This window comes from Desarmillaria tabescens (assembly GCF_030435595.1).
Source record: "Desarmillaria tabescens strain CCBAS 213 chromosome Unknown EV420scaffold_35, whole genome shotgun sequence".
NCBI lineage: Eukaryota > Fungi > Basidiomycota > Agaricomycetes > Agaricales > Physalacriaceae > Desarmillaria > Desarmillaria tabescens.
Genome location: NW_026848334.1, coordinates 336,681 through 354,671, shown reverse-complemented (window position 1 = coordinate 354,671; position 17,991 = coordinate 336,681). Strand labels below are relative to the sequence as shown.

Below are 17,991 nucleotides of genomic sequence, written 5' to 3'. Positions count from 1 at the left end.
AGAAAATGACACATGCTGTTCCCTTTTCTGTTGACTAATAGAGTGCGGATTTTCAACATTTGCTGCCAGCGGAATAGATTCAATACAGTTCTTATCTATTACGGTTTTTTTTTCTTGCGGCAGTCGTAACCTGTCAGATAAAATAATATCCAGCACATTCATACGAAATGAATTCAGACAACTCAAGCATACCATTTCACGTCTCCGAGCTATAGATTACATGGCGAGCCTCTTGAAGGAGGCGACTTGAGACTCAAAAGAAGTCAGGTTGTCCGGAAACTGACCATTTTCTGGTGCTTTCAAGATAAATTTCCCAGTAGCAAAAGTCTGAGTATCGACACATAAGTATAAGGAAGCGTAAAGGGAGCCTAAGTTAGATGGACGAGATGCCGCAGATTGCCGCTTCGCGTCTCGGCCCGGAAGCCGCAACGCGTCCATCACGTGGGAAATCGAGGATTTTTCCCGTCTTGCTTTTTGCAATCCAACTTGAATCAAACATGCTCCGGCTCAGTTTTGCTCTTCGTCGTCTGCGGACTGCTCGTATTCCTTGCGCAACATATACTACTGCAGCAGAGCCTTCGTCTCTCCACCGCATAGTCCGTGTCGAAAATCTTCCGGAAGGATACAATGTCAGCAGCATCATCAGCTCCGTGAACGCTAATCCCTCGGAGGCAGTCATACCTTCCAAAGACCACATCCTCATTCGATTCCTCGATGAACGATCCGCAAAGCGCTGTGTTGAAGCGAGCCAAGCGGAAAACAAGCTGTCATTAAAGATTGACGATTCCGACTTCACCAGCATTGGACATCCAGACTGTCGCAATGCTCGCAAAATACAACGCGACACGCACAATCAAACTGCGTAAAGTCCCAGAGACCTTCACCGAATCTCAATTCAACGAGATCCTTTCCAAGCACGGAAGGGTCGTCTCTTCGTGCTTTGACAAGTCCGAGGGTGTCATCGAAGCACAGTTCTTGGACCTACACCAGGCGTTCAAAGTGACTTTGTCTTCGAAATACTTTATTTGCGTATGCTGACTTTCTATCAAGGCCCGGGACGACTTTGTTGCAGCGGGAGCTCTGCCGAGGTTTGCAGAAACCGAGCCCTTCATCTATCCAGAATGGTACTCGAAATCAGACGAGCAGCCTAACCAAGAACGCTTCGTAAAGATCGACGGCCTGAAGGACATCGAGACACGGCTAATGAGCTTGCGCTGGACCAACAATTACAAAGAAATCCCCCCAGCAGCTTTTATATCAGCCCGTTACTCCAGCGAAAAAGTGTGTCCTCATTTCAATATGTCGACCCGTCTTTTTTGATGTTTTCTTAGACCATGTCGGTTTATTTCCCAACATCCGCATTGGCTCGACAGTTCAAGAGCATATGTGAGCCCTTGGCAGCAGGAAAATGCACACTCTCCCTGCACTCCTCAGATGAAGCCGTCTCTCGCGGTGTAGTCACCGCAATCGATCAAGGCGCTCGCCGTCTGGTTGCCGTTCCCTTCAACGGGACCTTGACAGACGAGAAACGAACGCGATTCGGGCGGTTCTTCCACAATTTTGGCCGATTAGATGCAAGGTGCCCTATTTCGTACTTATTTTAAGTGGTGGTTGGTCGCTCACAGTTCAAATTTTTGCCAGGAGAATCACACATACGGACGGACAGCTGATCGTTCCCTTCGCCACCGTAGTCGGTGCTTCGAGCTATGTTTATCACGTCTATAAGGGTCTACGAATAAAGCCGCCATCCGGAATCAAAAACGTTCTGCCCACCTTTGTTGGTGCTTATCACTCGGGATGAGTGAACCGTCACATTTTTTATACGCACATTTCCATACAAAATCTATTTCACTTGCGTCTCAGCAGGTTGCATATAGTTTTGACTTGTCAGCGTACCGCCAAGATCAAGCCGAGCATACAAAAACACACAATGAGATCTGAACTCATGTCGGATCGGGGACAAAGCTTCACTCTGTTCTTATTCTGCTTGAACTTCTGGGTTCCCCACCGTCGGTCGACCAAAAACGAAGATGAAGGTAACAAGTTGAGAGCGGACTCAAGGCAGACTCGTTTACGCTCACTTACCTGAGCAGTATCAACAAAGTTGGTTAATCAATGTAGTTTCTTAGTTTTCCAGATCTTTTACACTGCACCCTTAGTACTCACAGTCTGCAGGTGCTCTAATTCGATGTAACCATGGGTCGGCCGCCGTTTGGGCATCTTTGACTGTGAATGACGGCAAGATGTCAATCATTAAATGGCTTGATTTCAGTGACAAGACGGAAAAGCCTAATACGGCAGGCAGTACGCGGCTACGCCATGAAAATTCCAGCAGAATTGCTCAGGATTGGCCAAATTATGGTGGAGCTATCATCACGGTCGGTAGCTCGTTGTTAGTAAATTTACACGCATAACGGAAAATGGTCAAGAAGTTGAAACATGGGATAGAAAGGACGGTATACCATATGGCAACGATGTAAGCATTATTTTTTGTTGGAGCCGGACGTACTCTTTGCTTGTATTCCGCCTAAATCTTGCCGGGCAGACGGGTGCATGTTATATGCCAGCCGTGAGAGATGGATGCGCACCAACACACAGTCCGTTTCGCTCCCGTTAATCCTGTGTGCCAAGGCGTTAGAGCGTGCCGTTCCGTCTCGGCCCGGTACCCGTAGCGCATTCATCACGTGGTGAATCGAAGATTTTTCCTGGTCTCTTTTTGCAATTCAACTTGAATTGAACATGCTCAGGCTTGGTTCTGCCCTTCGTCGTCCTTGTGGAAGGTGTATCCCTTCCGTGTCTTATACTACTACAGCCGAGTATCCGTTCCTCCACCACACAGTCCGTGTAGAAAACCTCCCGGAAGGATACAATGTTGGTAGTATCATCGATACAGTGAAAGCCAATCCGTCGGAGACGATTACACCCTCGAAAAACCATCTTCTTGTCCGTTTTTTTGATGAAAGGACCGCCAAATGCTGTGTTGAGGAGAACAAAGAGGAAAAGCTGTCATTAAAGATTGACGATTCGACTTCGCCAGCGTTGGACGTCCAGACTGTTGCAGTGCTTGCAAAATACAATGCAACGCGCACTGTACAGCTGCGTAAACTTCCGGAGAGCTTCACTGAATCTCAATTCAACGACATTCTCTCCGAGCACGGAGGCGTCGTCTCTTTGCGCTTTGACAAGACCAGGGGTGTCACCGAAGCCCAGTTTTTGGATCTACACCAGGCGTCCAAGGTAGCTTTCACTTGAAAAATATCCCATTCGCGGGTGTTAACTTTCTAAAAAGGCACGAGCTGAATTTGTTAGAGCGGGAGCTGTGCCGAGGTTTGTGGACACCGACCACTTTATTTATCCAGAGTGGTACTCGAAGCAAGATGAACAGCCTAATCAAGAACGCCTAGTAAAAATTGAAGGCCTGGAGGACGTTGAGACCCGGCAAATATGCATGCGCTGGACCAACAATTACAACGATTTCCCTCTAGCGTCTTTCATATCAGCCTGTCATACTAGCGAAAAAGTCGGTCTTTATTTCAATTCGTCGACTGGTCTCTTTAAAATTTAGAAAATCTTAGGAAATGTGGGTCTATTTTCCAACTTCAGCCTTGGCTCGACAATTCATGAGCATATGCGACCCCATGGCAAAGGGGAAATGCACTATGACCTTGCAAACCACAGATCAGGCCGTCTCCCGTGGTATAGTCACTGCCATTGACTTGGGCGCAAGGCGGTTGGTATCTTTTCCCTTCAATGGGAAGTTGTCGGACGAGAAGCGACAAACATTCGGGCGCTTCTTTCACCGCTTTGGCCGATTAGATACAAGGTACCACACTGTGTATCTGTTTATGTGGGCATTTTCTCACACAGTTTCATGTAGGAGAATCACCCATACTGAGGGACAGTTGATCGTTCCTTTCGCCACCGTGGTTGGTGCTTCGAGCTTTATTTATCATGCCCGTCAGGGTCTACGAACAAAGTCACCTGTCGAACTCAATGACGTTCTGCCGACCTTTGTTGGTGCCCATCACTCGAGATGATTGAACGGTCGCATGTTTTTATCCACATTTTCATACAAAATCTATTTACATCCTAGCGGGCTGCATACAGCTTTGACTTGTTATAAAATCATCCAATTCCGTGAAGGTCAAGCCGAGCGATACAAGCTGATCAAAAACGTATGTACCTCGACCTAAAATCCGGCGTCTCGATGAGAATCGAACAATACTCATATCGCATATTGGATCGAGGACAAAATATTGTAATCTTGGGCCGGTTGTTTTTCTGTGGTTGGACCTGCAGACCCGGCCATTTCAAGACCTGGTTTTGCGAGCGTTCGTCGATGTGTGCATGTTATTGCCTTAATTGGGATATGGTGGTCTGGTGCTCGCCGTGCTCATCTCCTGATGCGTTATTTTCATCTTCCCACCATTCCTCCTCGTTCTGCTCAAGCACCGATTCGGAATCTCCTTGGTCCTCCAACTCCGACCCGCTCTTGTGACGGCCAATGAATCCTTCCCGAGAACTCACTGGAGGACTCGGTTCTTGCCGACAGGTACAGCAATTTTAGGTATTCGCGTACCAGTTTCTGCCCCTTGTATAAGCTATTCGGTGCTTGCGAATTCTATTTTCGCACGCTTAGAGTTGTCCCTCGCAAGGTCAGTTCACGTCCTTCTACCGTACGAATTGTGAATAATATTGGCCTAGGCAGCATTGTCCCGACCAAGGTACTCCTATGGGGCTGGAATTCTAACTCTGAAGAAATGTATAATTAAGACATCCTGGGCCTCTGGATTCTCCATGTTTAGACGCTTGTCCGCCAGGAACGGGTCTGGTCACCTTCTCAACCCACGCATCCGATTATCCGTATGACCCTTGGTCGACGACAAATCATCGAACAACTAGCTCGCAGATCAAGTCTGTGCGTGAGTTCCGACATTCGCGTTTCGTGACAAACCGCCCTCTTCTCTATTTTTACAGGCGGTTATGATTACATAACTCCCTGGACTCTAAGTGCTATATAAAGAGGCCGTGTTCTCCCCCATTGCACATCGTCTAATAAGCCATGATCACCTGGCTATTCGTATTATCCTATGCTATATTGGATAAATTACTATTGGCTGCTTCGACACCTGAGATCCAACTGGGCAAAACCAGGCTCGTTGGAAGGGATGTTACAGGGCTACAGCAAGATTTCTTCGGAGGTGTGCCGAAATATCTTCATAACTGTAATCAAGGCTAACACAAAGGCCAGGTATACCCTTTGCGGAACCTCCTGTTGGAGCCTTACGCTTTCAGCGTCGTATTTTGAAGACAGACATTGATGCCGATGTATGTGATGCCCAGAATTTTGGACTGCCGTGTTTACAGCGTGTAGGTTTCTCTCTCCTGGTTTCTGAAACTCTATTTTAATGAAAAAAAGGGTCTTCCTGCTGAGGCGATGTCAGAGGATTGTTTGACCATCAATATCCTTCGGCCGAAGATGACAACCAATGTCCTACTACCTGTAATGTTCTGGTAAAATCGTGTTTTTTATCCACTTTTCCTTGTGTTGATGGTTCCGAAGGACGTATGGTGGCGGTTTCTTTTCAGGTGCTTCGTCATCTTTCAATGGAAGTAATATCGTTGCTCAGAGCGTTGCCAGAGTAAGAGTTCTGCATTATATTCACGCCTACGTAGCTGATTGATTATAGGGCACCCCCGTCGTCTATGTGAACCATAACTACCGGCTAGGGCCACTAGGCTTCCCTCAAGGACCAGAGGCTGAAAGCAGCGGACGACTCAACCTCGGGGCCAAAGATCAGATAGCTGCCCTGGAATGGGTCCAGCAGAACATCGGGTTATTCGGCGGTGACAAGAGCAAGGCAGGTGATTCTCTCAGATACGAATTCGTTTGGAGCTAACTACGACTAGGTGATGGTTTTTGGAGAGAGTGCCGGAGCTATGTTGACGAATTTGCTATTTTTAATGCCATCATTTCCTACCTTGGCTAGAGCCGCTGTAAGCGTGCAGATATTTTTTTCATGAGTATATCGTTAAAGTTCTCTTCAGATTTTCGAGTCTGGTGCTCTATCTTCCATCGTAATTTATAACGCATCTACACGAGAACCTGCCTGGGAGAATTTCGTGGCGGGAACACCAGGCTGCGAGTCTGTGGCTGGCACACAATCTACCTTTGACTGCCTACTTCAGGCGAACACTTCCGCTATATATCAAGGATTTTCAGAGTCCTATGCGCTGGCCATCGAACGTTATCCTTTTGTTCCCTCACTTGATGGGCCTTCAGGTCTTCTTCCGGACCTACCTCCACATCTCTGGGAAAATGGAGAGTTCGCCAGACTTCCGTTCATTTCAGGCACAAACTTAGATGAAGGTATGATTTTGTTTCTTTCTGTGGGCCATGATCAATGTTGGTGCTCATCAGGAGCACGCTTTCTACCGACCAATCGCACGTTTACAAATGAGGACGTCTCCTGGAACGACTTCTCGAGCTTTATCCCGACAATCCATCGGTGGGGTCACTATATGGCACAGGAGAAGAAACCTTTGGGTTACCCTCAGGTTTTAAGAGAGTGGCTTCTATGAGTCGGCTTCGTTTCCTCTTCTCTCTTTCATTCTGAATTTCTGATTCATTCGTCAATCTTTATTTTAGGCGGCGACTTGACCTTCGATGCTCAACGTAGAATTTGGACACAGACTGCAGCGGGAGCCGGCGCGAAAGCATATGGATATCAGTTCACGCAGAATTCGTCGTCGAATCCCCCTTCTATGGAGGTAAATATCATTCCTCCAGAACTTGGTTCGCTTACATACCAATGATTTCCAGTTCCACACGAAGCAGAACTGGACTTTGTCTACGGAAGTCTGGAACCCTCCATTGAGCCGGCATCGTCGATCCTGTTGGGCGAAACGATGGTCGAATACTGGATTTCTTTTGCCACGAGCTTGGACCCTAACGATGGCTTAGGGATATCTCGTGAGTAATTCTCGTGCTGTCTAGCTAGCACTGGTTGATTGTCTCTAAGGCCCAATCTGGCCGCAGTACACACCCGAGAACGAGGCATGTAACCATCTTCTTGTAGATGTAGTTGGTGTTAACCATGGCTTCAGGTGCTCTTACAACTGCATGGTGAAAACATCACTGTCATTCCGGATGACTACCGCAAGGAGCAAATTGAATTCCTAAGAGACAACCCCGACGTCTTCAACCGGTAAAGTAACTGTCTCCATAATTCAGGGAATTTTCAATAGACCAGACAGAGAATACATTGTAATCAATGTACCGTTCGAACCTGCAGAAATTTATAGTAAACTCATGTAGGGCACTTCCTGCTATGTCTCATCGAGGAATTCCTAGGTGCAATTGCAAACGACGATACAAGCTTGGCGTAAGCCATAGCCTACTTTCATCCAGCATGGCGACGAAAGGTTTTTTTGAGGTTAGTCAGCGAGAGACTGAGCGTTAGTCCGAAGAGCTTCCGCAATCTCACCTAGATGTTGACATTGTTGGGAAAACCCGGAGCATATCAATTTTTTCGGGGAGGTCCACTCACTGCAGACGCGACCAAGTGGCTACCCGTCAATGATATTTGGGACCGCATAAACACTACGAATCTCTGTCAGGACTGGCACTGTGGTACACTTCCATCAAGATTTCTTGTGCCATATGGAGTATTCGAGTCGGAGACACTACCTAGTCGCTAACAATGTCGAGCAACGCCTCGCGCTATTACTATTTAGTATCCTCAAAAAATGGTGTACCATTCAGCAAACAGATGCACTCACTGCAAAGGCTGCCAAAGCCATTCACACATGGTCCATCTCTTGGTCCAGTGTAAGCCCGCCCGCCCCAGTGTTCTTACTTACGATGATGTAGTTTCGGACTGTTTTATTGCTTCCGTTTTTTTGACCGTATTTTGCTTCCGCTCGTATATATACTCGCTGTCGCACTTTAGATACCTACTTTTCTTTCTTTCTTCCTTTCTCCCACGTAGACGTCTACTGTCCTCCTCAAATACACGTCGTTCACCGTATTCGTTGATTCTCCGTGAGTTCAGTGTTTCCTGTCCCTGACAGGTTTCCACTCGGGCTTACATCCAGTTGCACCATGTCAGCGGATACGTTAGCAAACTCCAACCGCGAGCTTCCGATTCAGAAGACGGCGCACGGCCTTTTAGCAGATAGCCGGACCATAAGACTTCTCTCGCGGTGAGAGTCAGTGACAAATCCTATGTCAAAAACTTTTCCCGTGCAGACTAGTCAGCTTATTACAAGGGGAAGATAGGGGTTGCTTACACGAAAGATATTGATGTTTTTCTCGTCAAAGGCATGAACGTTGTAACCGATGTTCTTGTAGCTGAGAGATTCGGAGACTTCGACGAGTTGAAGAGGAATTGTCTGTCGGCGGTTGAAAGTGGAGGGAACTCGGAAATGATAGAAGGCAAAAGCACGGGGCAAAGAATAGGTGGAGTCATGTCAACAATCACATCACGCAAAAGACTTCGCCCTTGGGCCTTGTGAAAAAAAATACAAACGTAAAAGGTGATAAGAGAGGAAAATGAATAGCCCACCGCGAGGGTCGAACTCGCAGCCTTCAGATGTGGTTATCCCCGCACACTCCTAAGAGTCTGACGCTCTATCCGATTGAGCTAGGCAGGCCACGAAGATTGTCCTAACCTTAGCATATAACTTATAGTGACAGTCAGCCGATATTCAATTGTTGTGACAACTAGAGATAGAGGTTGAAGTAATAAATAAGTCGCGCGGCAGAGATTCAGCTGGATACTTGCACGATAGCGCATATGCCTCTTTCGAGGTGTGTGTTTATTGGCCATTTCGTAACCATACCGTCCTGCTGAGAGAGCGATCCGGGGAGCGAGCGAACCGTCCAACGATGAGTAAAGCCGCTTTCTGAGAAAAAATGTATTCGTTGGGATACTGAGTGTACGGGTGAGGGCTAATTCATATACTATACAGTCCTCAAAATGGTGTACTAGTCTTCGCCGTTTTTCTCAGCCGCCAGCAGCTCAAATAATACCCTGTCCGGCTCTGAATGCTTTGCGACTTTGCGATGGTCTTCTTTTATTTTGAAATTTGCCTTTGTTTGAGGGACTATACACCATGCCCGTTTACTGGAGAACGTAGGGTCGTGGAGAGTAGTGATGCCCGGGATCGAAGGAACCTTAACCCGATTAGAGCGACCACTAAAGCAACCTACAATGTGTTCCCGAATGACATATTCACCCTTACTGTCCATCCAATTATCTCGTCGCTTCGAGAAAAAATGCGGAAGAGCTGATCCTTGCGCAACGGAGACAGGACTGTAGGAGTGATATTCATCAGTGAAGACCGATGCTTTGCATGTAGGTAAAATGCTCCATGGTACTGACCCGATGTTCTGAGTGAATGTTTCTTGTCACTGATAGGCGTGCTCTGAGGAAGGAAGGGTATTGGACAGAAGACGACTAGAGGAAAGATAGCGAAGTGGTCCTTCTAAAGAAACGGTCGCAAGTCTAGTCTGATATAACATTCTTACCACGACCATCTTATGACTTTGGAGGAGCGGTAGACGAATGCGTGTGCAACATGGCGGTCTCATGGGATAAAGAAGAACATTATGAAGTTAGATTTTCTGGGAAAGTATCAATACCAAATGCGTACGATAACAAGTAACAATGGCCGCACGCAAGTCGCAGTAATGGTTCAAGAACTGCCATAGTTAGCGGCAGGCAGCAACGATGGAACCTTGAAACACCATGAAGTTTGGGGAAAGATTCCTGGCTTAATACACGTCGGATTTGGAAGGGCCTTTCGAAAGGTACAAAACTGATATGCATTCATCCGAGTCCAAACTTGACAAGGAACCTTAACCCTAAGGAAAGTAAGGTTAGGTTTACATTCAAGTCTGGAGGGGGGACCCACCATATATAAAGCGGTCCCATTCTTCTCCAGGCCCTCACACCTTTCCCTCAAACCACCACCACCACTCACACTCACCCTTCCCAGCATCCTCCCTTCTACGCTCGCACTCATTCAAGTAAACCAACGCCTCTCTATCCATCTGTAAGCCTTTCTTCCGCCAGTTGGGTCATAAAAAATTTATACTCACAACGACGAGAAGACGATGCCATCCCGACTACAAAACGTGGCGGCCATGGCTACGCAGCAGGGTAGAAAGGCGCCAGAATTGTATTCATCACCACCGACGGCGTTCTACACACCGTCGAAAGCGCCTTTCGTTATTCCTGTCTATAGCAACACGCAGCTCACCACGACGGTCCCCGTTCACCGTCATGATGCACGTAGTCCCGACGCATCGTATACGAGATCTGTACGCGAATGTATTGCGCCGTCCCCGCCACCCGTCCTTGGTAAACCGCGCCATTGTCACATCCCACTACCGTCGCAAATTGAGAGCGACAGCGCGATAGTGGTACATCCACTGTTGCGACCGAGCCGAGGAGAGATGATGATCGAGCTCGACTTTGCTCACAGTCTGGCGAGCGTACGCGTTTTTAGTCACGATGGCTGCGTGAACGAAGCAGCAACCAACCCGCCTCTTCCGTCGCTGGCCATTGTCCACCCAATGCTTCCTTGGCCAGTAGTCATTCATAGGTCGGGCCATAGAGAGTGGGTTACAGTTGCCGACGTCGTCGAGACGCTGTGGCAGGCTCTTCAGATGCCCATCCCGCTGCCGAAGTCGTCGTCGTCGTCATCATTGTTCGTCGAAAATGAGGAGGATGCGCTCTTTACCAGCGTGTCGGATTGGGAAGAGCGAGAAAAAACAGTGCTCAGGCTGGTGTATTTGAGGGGGAAGACACGGTTCATGGGTCTCCAGGCTGTAGGAAGCGATACGTGGGAGCTCATTGTTGCGTAGGGCGCGCGGGTCGCTATGTGGCCGTCGGGATATTTATTCTGGGCACTCATCTGTAGTACTGAAAAGTTGTATCAGTTACGCCCAACGTACGATGACGACAGACTACCTCAGGAGGAGCTGGCGTTGATACAAATTAACGAGAGGGATAGCGTGTTAAAGGGCGATGATAGTCGACGTCGAGAGCAGTACACTGTTCAGTTGCGTCGGCTTGATGACCCTTAACCCTAGCACCAGTAAGGTTAGGGTTACACTCGTTCCTTCACCCATGCAGGCATCGGTATTACTCCCTCGCATGTCCGAAGTTACCAAAGCGATATATGAATGCTATCTCGGTAGCACAACGACGCCGTGATCAGTCGGCCTTGGAGCAAAGGAAGAAGAGGCAAATCTAATGCCACAGGGTGGGGAGGCGGGAATTAGAAGAGGATGGCCACGATGTGCCTCTTGAAACAACTAGAAACGTGTCCATATATGAAGACGAGAAGCGCCGCTAGCAGTGGGTATCGTCGTGGAGCCGGAACTGATGCTTGCTGAAGAGACCGTGATGCATCGCTCCGACGGATAACCCCGAGTCCAAAGGAATGAATGGGCTGCCGGTTTGTCGGGAAAGGCGTAACTCCTGGTACGATACTATCGTCTGGACCGACAGATGAGCGCTGAATTCGCTATAAAGCCTTGAAAATTCTGTACCCGCTGTTGTTCTGCCCAACACTTCCCCAACGTTCGTTCTCCTTCAACTCTTTCCTTATCCGCATCGCGTCTCTCAAGGAATGAATGGGCTCTTCGTCTTGCACTAGGATACCTGTTAGATATATATTCGTCGATTTCACAGAAAACGCTGACCTTTATTATCATCTTAGCTGCCTAACTTCGACAATAATTCCATCCTATCCCGTAACTGGTCTCGGTCGGGCAAGTGTCAAATTCCCGTTCACGTCGAGTCGCAAGTCGCGAGGATTATCATAGCGCCAGGTAATCGGTTTGATATTGATCTATCGAACAGACGATGAGATTGTGGACGCGCTGAAACAAGAACAAAATGCTCACAGTGCACGGCTTTCCCCCGCTATCTGTTCAGTCCCCGCGTCGCCGTGGTGTATTGGAGCAAGGTTGTTTACAACGGCCGATGATCAATCCTTTATGTTGCGACGCCTGCTACTAGCCTATTACCGGTGAGTGCTATATCAGTTCCCTGTAAAAGGGCATTTAGCGAAAATTCATACAAGAGAATCACTGAGACCAACTCAGCAGTCAATAACAGTCCGTCGCATTCTGTGGTGCGAGCCGTAGACCAGATAGTGATGGTAGTACAGGATCAACAAATCGTGCCGAGAGGCCGGAGGTGCATCCGGACTTTGAAATACTTTAACGGTTTTCTTCAGCAATCAAAAACCCATTGATTCCACTTCTCCGCAACTCCTCTGTATTTGACCTTCAAAATTCATATTCTCTACTTGATATGCCACAATCCTAGGAAAATTAGACCCGAATGTACCCGAACCCACTTTGTCGTGGTCGGCATGAACCGATACCTCGTTTCTACCATAGCCGAGTTTTCGCTCCTCCACATTAGGTGCAACTACATTCTGCCTCTCGCGAATCGGTGGTAGCCAACAAATTTTCCCGAAGTCACAACGACACGGTTGCGCAAGATCACAGTCAAAAGGTTGGGGACATACCAAGCACTTCTGCAATCACAGGCGTACAACTATCAAGAGTCGCCTCCTGCTCCGCGAGCAACGTCAAATCCTTATCTCGCTCCCCTTGACGCGAGTCCCATATGTCAATGTCCATCGCGCAGTAAGTATCCTCGCCACGGTCGTCGCCACTGTCTTCGTCTTCGTCGTCTTCACCCGGAATCTCGAGCTGGGGCACCTCTAAAACATGCATGTTGGTTGGCGGGACACAGGGCATCCAATCGAGTGGTCCATCACTTCTCCCCTCTGCCATACTCCCAAATAAGCGTCTGAACCTTCCGTAGTCAGGGAGCTGATCGAAATCGAGGGAACGGCTGTCATCGAGTAGGTCGCCGAATTCGGCTGGAAAACCTTCAGACAGATCTTTGCCCGAACAACTCGATTTCATCAGTCGGACGATCTCTTGTGAGCGCAGTTGAGACTCCTCGCGCGAACGAGGTTTCCAAGGTAGGTGTCCGCGAAGAAGGAAGAGGGCGATGTAAGCTAAGGACTCGAGGTCATCGCGTGGAGAAAGATCTGGCATGATAGAGATAAGAGTGAATGACATTACTACCAGATATTGCAGCGTAACGTGCACTGACCTATTCCATTGTGAGAGTTCAGACTCGCCCAGTAAAGAGACCCAATGATGGACCGGCGATCCTTTAATGGATCGTACTTGCTAGGCTGACTACGGGAAAAAGGCTTGGAGATTCCAAAGTCGATGATTTTGATTGTCGAATCATCGGATGCGCAGAGGAGGTTCTCAGGCTTGATGTCACGGTGCACAATCCCGAGCGAGTGAATATGCTCTAGTCCCGCCAGCTGCGCCTACGAGTCAGTTATTCCTAACGTCCGAGTTTACGTTTTACGCACCACTTGATCCACGATTCGGATGACGGTCGTCAACATCATGCCAGTCCCAGTCCCGTTCGTCTTCTGCCGCTCCGAAACGCTCAGCCCCAGAATCTCCATAGCCATGTACTCGAAATGCTCCAATTGGCCGTATGCATACACCAAGGGAATAGAGGCTTGTCCTTTCAAAAGCTGGAGTATGCGAGTCTCGTGCCGGAGAATGGGCCGCTTCACTCTCATCGAGACACGCGAAGTCTTGAGAGCCACAGTTTTTTCGGAACCTAGTTCAGTCGCCTTGAAGACGTTGCTCTATCGTTAAGTTGAGCGATGGGACAAATAGGAAATTTTCACTTACTTACATAGCTGCCATGTCCCAACATTCTCTCGCCATAGGGGGCACGCCGGTAGGTCAACCTAGGAGAGCTCATGTTGGTTGTGTGGCAAAAGTCAGGATCTGGTAAATACCATGTGATCTTTCAATGTCCCGGGCCGATCAAAGCTGTCAAAGCAAACCTGCCCATCGGCAACTCTTTAGAAAACCTTGGGCGGACTGGTGTATTTGAGGGGAAAGACACGGATTTATGGGACTGTGTGCCATTGAAGGGGACACCTGAGGACTACCTGTAGAGTCGGGCGCGCAGGTGGTAACGGTCGACGTCGAGAGCAGCACTGTTCAGCCATCGGCTTGGTTACCTTTAACCATGGTGCTTGCTAGGGAGGCACAGGTAGGCGACATCCTTCCAGTGGATGATACGGCGTTGATGGCAAGGGGGTGAATGAGCTTTCGGTCGAAGAAAGAAACCGGTTGTCTAGGAGAACTTAGGACCACACAGATGAGCGCTGACTTCATTCAATGGCCATGAAATTTTCGTACCTGCTGGCGCTTTCAGCAAACGCCTTCCTTTCATCGCCTTTCCTCTGATTCTATCGTTGTCGGCATTGTATGTCAAACGTCACGTCACCACTAGAAGCTTCGTCTCGTACTAGAGTATGTGTCAGATATTCATGTTGGTTTCACTTGCCGCTGACCCCGAGTGCTATACGGTTCCTGCAAAAAGATTGTAGTGAGAAGCTCTTCAAGAGAATTACTGAGATCAACTCACCAGGCGGAGACAATTGGTCATACTCTGCAGAACGAGCCGTAGACCAGACAATGATGGCGGGCGGTAGTAAAGATCAATGTTTAGCGCCAAGTGGCCGATCTGCATTTGAAATATTCGACCGGCATGATCGGCAAAAATCAATCAAAAAGCGGCCCCTTCTCCCTTGCTGGTCTTCCCGCTTGCTTCGACTTTTAGAAAATTATATTCTAGTGCCTTAGATGCTCTAAATTCCAATCATTTATTATGACAAAAACGGCGGGACTGCGGAAGGTGCCGTAAAGATGATGGCCGAGCTACATTCCGCTGTAAGCCCGGTGGGCTCACATCAAACTACTGACAGTATGATTCCTCCTACAGAACCACCGACACCACGCTCGGAGTCACATTGACCCCGCCGCTCTTATATACTGCCGCGGGACCACATCGGATTATCACACATATATATAAATAGATTATATATATAGTAGAGTACACATCTTCTTTTTCTTGCTTCTTCCCCTCATGTTCGCTTTCATACATACCCTCACTTACCCATTATGCCTGACCGCTCATCTCAATCATATACCCCATTCCTGTTCTTAGGCATGGTTCATGAGTTATCCAGTGAGGCTGCCTCTATATGAGCAGCCTTTCACTTTTTTTTTGAACATCAAACGGGGCACTAATTTTGAACAGAGCTTCACTCGCTACTTCGCTAAATCTGAACCCTACAAACTTGAACTGCACCTCGCCCTTGATCGCTATCTTGCTATTTGAACCTGAACTTGAACAGAACTCGTAATTACCTTTTTTCTTTCATTTTTATTGTGTTTAACATGCATATAACCAGCTCTTGTACAAACCAACATGGATCCATCACCCAGAACCACGCATCTCCCTGGCCGTGTACTCCCTTCATCCATCAGGTGTGACAGAACCCAACCAGAACCTTCTTCATCATCTTCATCACCCACTTCCTTGCCATTAACACCACTGCCTGTGTCTCCAAAACCTGCATCTCCTAAACGACCTTGCTCACCAGACACTGATTCCGATGATGAAATCATGAGCTTGAACGTTCCCCAGACGACTAACAATGGCATAGCCAGAGTTATCACAGGTACCTCCTCCAAGAACTGCCTCAAAATCACAGATGGCAAACTCACCCATGCTACTTTCCAATGGTTCCTAACTGCAGCCCAGAACTGGCGAAAGGCCTACCACCCTACTGTTGCCGAGACCGAAATCATGCCCTATCTCACTCCTGGTTTCTGTGATAACCCATGCTTAGACGATTTTTACTACCAGAACTCCAAGCATCACAATAAGCTTACACCTTCAAAATTCATTGAGGTGTTATGGACCCGGTTGTATGGCACATATTGGTATCTCGATGTTTGTCATGTGCTGGATAATCTACAGCAAGGAGAGGGTTCCTTCGCAGACCTGTACGACACCATAGGATCCCAGAACTGCCTCCTTGAAGGCAACCAGAAGTACTTGGAGGATGCACAACTGATTTCTTTACTGAAATCATGGATGCATGAGGATCTTTCTGAATGTTGCACTGGGGACCCTGAGATGTCCAGACTGTTCATCGCTATCACTAGTGGCAAAGCAGACACTAACAAGGACGAGACCGTTGCTTGATGGGCCAAACTTGTCGAGGCCAAGGATGAGAAACACAGGAGGGATCGTGACTGTAACCAAAGGGATGCACTGAATAAACTCAAACGAGCCCATACCAATGCCTTCCAGTCAAACTCCGCAGTCACTGCACCTATTAGCTCGTCCCATGCTTTTCCTCCATTCCCAAGCCATACGTACTCTGCACCTTTCTATAATCCTAACATTGCTGCACTCTCTGCCTCTTCTCAACCTCAGTTCCAGGTCCAACCTACTTTGCAATATACCGGTGGACAAATCCGACTCGCTCCTCGCTTTAATGAACTCGAAAAGTGGCTCATGTTCTTCCTTGCGCACTTCTGTATCAACTGCTGCTTCCCTTTCCAAAACCATCATAAAAGCGACAACATCTGTGACCCATGCCCCACAGCAGGATACAAGATACAAGATGTCAACTTCATCAACCATTGGGTACAGGCCCATCCTAATGGTTTTGAGAACTGCCATGTACCAGATCCAAATGTCACACCCCGACAACCACGCATGATTACAAATAAGGACATTGTGCATGCCATGGCCCATGTCCAGGCCAACAACAGCTCGGTACCTCAGTTCTTCCTTAATTTTGTGCAGACTCATGCTCATTCTTCTGTGGCTTCCTCCTCTAATGCTGTTCCCCTTGGCCAATTGTCTCATGTCACACCCATTCAACCAATTCCTCAGAACTTTGTTGCACCTATTATTCACAGTCACTCCTTCCCTCCCTCAAATGAACTTGCCCCTGCATTCCCTGATATGAAGGCTCCTTCTCGCCCTCCTTTGTGGGCCCCCTCCCATGCTGCACATATGCCCCAGTTTAGTAATTGCACTGTGGTTGGTGTCGATGGTGAAGACAATGGTTACATTGATGTTGATTCTGGCAACTATGATGAGCCTCTTTTCCCACCTGCTCACAATGTCCGCCCTTGGCATTCTTGCTCTTCCCTTTCGTCTAGCCTACTGCATGGCCATCATGTTGCAGATGTTCTCCTTCACCCTGCTCAAGTCGAGCACCTGGAACATGGTCGGTGGGCTGAAACTGAACCTCTGTGGCTACCTTCAGGACAACATGACCACTCTGGTAGCAGAGACGTGAGCTGGAAAGCTCATACCCCTGCTCACTCATGCCGGACTTGATGCCGCTCATGCTTGTTGATCCCTGAGAGGTCACAATCCCGCTCAAGGTCATGTTCGCACTTGAGATCCTGTTCTTGCTCCCTAGACCATGAGGATCGTGTTGACTTTGACCTCGTGAGTGAACACCAGCAATGTTAAGCACTAACTCTAATCTGAGCCAAGGCTGATCTCTATCCTGTCACTTGCATTCGGTGATTCAGTATTAGAGAGGCGTTGATAGATTGCGAGAAGTTAGGCTTCCCTTATAGCAAAAGCAAGGAGCTTGTAAGAGTTAGGAGTATATAACCTTAGCTGAAGCTGGGGTCTAAGGCCACAGCATAGGCTAGCTTAAATACATGTTAAACTTGTACTAAGAATAGTACCTACAAGGGCGTGTGCAGTGAGAAGTGCGCCTTTCAACAAATGAGAAGTGAGGACACTAAAAGAAGTGCACTCCCGACGAATGAGAGTAAAGAGTGCATATCACCTGCATCTGCATGGGACTCTGTCTGAATAGGCTGCATCCCATAGACCTGCCCTTGACTAGCAGTCGACTCCTGTCCAACTACTAAGAAGCATGATGCCATCAAGAGAAGCGTGATGGTGCATGTGGATCATCAGTCATCCAGGATGCGGCAGCTGTGAACTGGGGTGATGGCAACCGGGTAAATGGGTAAGGAGTGTGCCGGCAGAATATCATGGGTCCGTGGGATAAGATAGGTAG

At 48.1% G+C, this 17,991-nt stretch overlaps 6 protein-coding genes and 1 non-coding gene across 7 annotated transcripts; 5 read left to right on the top strand and 2 right to left on the bottom strand.

The window, feature by feature from the left end:
* Positions 1-475: 475 nt before the first annotated feature.
* On the top strand, positions 476-2,203 carry EV420DRAFT_1562256 (uncharacterized protein). Its single transcript, XM_060473891.1, has 5 exons — positions 476-735; positions 800-999; positions 1,051-1,281; positions 1,332-1,579; positions 1,642-2,203. The coding sequence occupies exons 1-5, from the start codon at positions 498-500 to the stop codon at positions 1,799-1,801; spliced, it is 1,077 nt and encodes a 358-aa protein (XP_060327414.1). The 5' UTR covers positions 476-497; the 3' UTR covers positions 1,802-2,203.
* Positions 2,204-2,721: 518 nt separating this feature from the next.
* Positions 2,722-4,175, top strand: EV420DRAFT_738935 (uncharacterized protein). Its single transcript, XM_060483282.1, has 4 exons — positions 2,722-3,237; positions 3,290-3,520; positions 3,576-3,823; positions 3,878-4,175. The coding sequence occupies exons 1-4, from the start codon at positions 2,740-2,742 to the stop codon at positions 4,035-4,037; spliced, it is 1,137 nt and encodes a 378-aa protein (XP_060327413.1). The 5' UTR covers positions 2,722-2,739; the 3' UTR covers positions 4,038-4,175.
* An 887-nt stretch (positions 4,176-5,062) lies between these two features.
* Positions 5,063-7,212, top strand: EV420DRAFT_1621910 (triacylglycerol lipase 3; the record flags this gene model as incomplete). The annotated part of the gene is made up of 12 exons (XM_060475750.1): positions 5,063-5,201; positions 5,252-5,370; positions 5,420-5,514; positions 5,564-5,642; positions 5,691-5,861; positions 5,911-5,997; positions 6,049-6,370; positions 6,463-6,582; positions 6,650-6,796; positions 6,824-6,973; positions 7,023-7,057; positions 7,108-7,212. The coding sequence occupies 12 exons, from the start codon at positions 5,063-5,065 to the stop codon at positions 7,210-7,212; spliced, it is 1,569 nt and encodes a 522-aa protein (XP_060327412.1).
* A 1,348-nt stretch (positions 7,213-8,560) lies between these two features.
* Positions 8,561-8,655, bottom strand: EV420DRAFT_t196. The gene has a single exon. It is a non-coding gene; the product is annotated as a tRNA-Lys (tRNA).
* A 1,026-nt stretch (positions 8,656-9,681) lies between these two features.
* EV420DRAFT_1562250 (uncharacterized protein) lies at positions 9,682-11,122 on the top strand. The gene is made up of 3 exons (XM_060473890.1): positions 9,682-9,861; positions 9,919-10,049; positions 10,106-11,122. Exon 3 carries the CDS (start codon positions 10,121-10,123, stop codon positions 10,871-10,873), a length of 753 nt encoding a protein of 250 aa, XP_060327411.1. The 5' UTR covers positions 9,682-9,861; positions 9,919-10,049; positions 10,106-10,120; the 3' UTR covers positions 10,874-11,122.
* A 1,133-nt stretch (positions 11,123-12,255) lies between these two features.
* Positions 12,256-14,086, bottom strand: EV420DRAFT_738818 (putative casein kinase-1 hhp1). Its single transcript, XM_060483281.1, has 5 exons — positions 13,870-14,086; positions 13,764-13,818; positions 13,426-13,713; positions 13,152-13,374; positions 12,256-13,086 (listed from the first exon to the last, which is right to left on the bottom strand). Exons 2-5 carry the CDS (start codon positions 13,782-13,784, stop codon positions 12,533-12,535), a joined length of 1,086 nt encoding a protein of 361 aa, XP_060327410.1. The 5' UTR covers positions 13,785-13,818; positions 13,870-14,086; the 3' UTR covers positions 12,256-12,532.
* Positions 14,087-15,353: 1,267 nt separating this feature from the next.
* On the top strand, positions 15,354-17,403 carry EV420DRAFT_1766618 (uncharacterized protein; the record flags this gene model as incomplete). Its single annotated transcript, XM_060480885.1, has 2 exons — positions 15,354-15,982; positions 16,199-17,403. 2 exons carry the CDS (start codon positions 15,354-15,356, stop codon positions 17,286-17,288), a joined length of 1,719 nt encoding a protein of 572 aa, XP_060327409.1. The 3' UTR covers positions 17,289-17,403.
* Positions 17,404-17,991: the final 588 nt, after the last annotated feature.

Coding starts and splice junctions, on each gene's coding strand:
- EV420DRAFT_1562256 (XM_060473891.1), top strand. CDS start 498: ATGCTCCGGCTCAGTTTTGCTCTTCGTCGTCTGCGGACTGCTCGTATT. Junction 736..799: donor TGAACGATCCGCAAAGCGCT/GTGTTGAAGCGA, acceptor CGACTTCACCAG/CATTGGACATCCAGACTGTC. Junction 1,580..1,641: donor TTTGGCCGATTAGATGCAAG/GTGCCCTATTTC, acceptor AATTTTTGCCAG/GAGAATCACACATACGGACG.
- EV420DRAFT_738935 (XM_060483282.1), top strand. CDS start 2,740: ATGCTCAGGCTTGGTTCTGCCCTTCGTCGTCCTTGTGGAAGGTGTATC. Junction 3,238..3,289: donor ATCTACACCAGGCGTCCAAG/GTAGCTTTCACT, acceptor CTTTCTAAAAAG/GCACGAGCTGAATTTGTTAG. Junction 3,824..3,877: donor TTTGGCCGATTAGATACAAG/GTACCACACTGT, acceptor AGTTTCATGTAG/GAGAATCACCCATACTGAGG.
- EV420DRAFT_1562250 (XM_060473890.1), top strand. CDS start 10,121: ATGCCATCCCGACTACAAAACGTGGCGGCCATGGCTACGCAGCAGGGT.
- EV420DRAFT_738818 (XM_060483281.1), bottom strand. CDS start 13,784: ATGTTGGGACATGGCAGCTAT. Junction 13,375..13,425: donor TCCGAATCGTGGATCAAGTG/GTGCGTAAAACG, acceptor TCGTAGGCGCAG/CTGGCGGGACTAGAGCATAT. Junction 13,087..13,151: donor GAACTCTCACAATGGAATAG/GTCAGTGCACGT, acceptor CTATCATGCCAG/ATCTTTCTCCACGCGATGAC.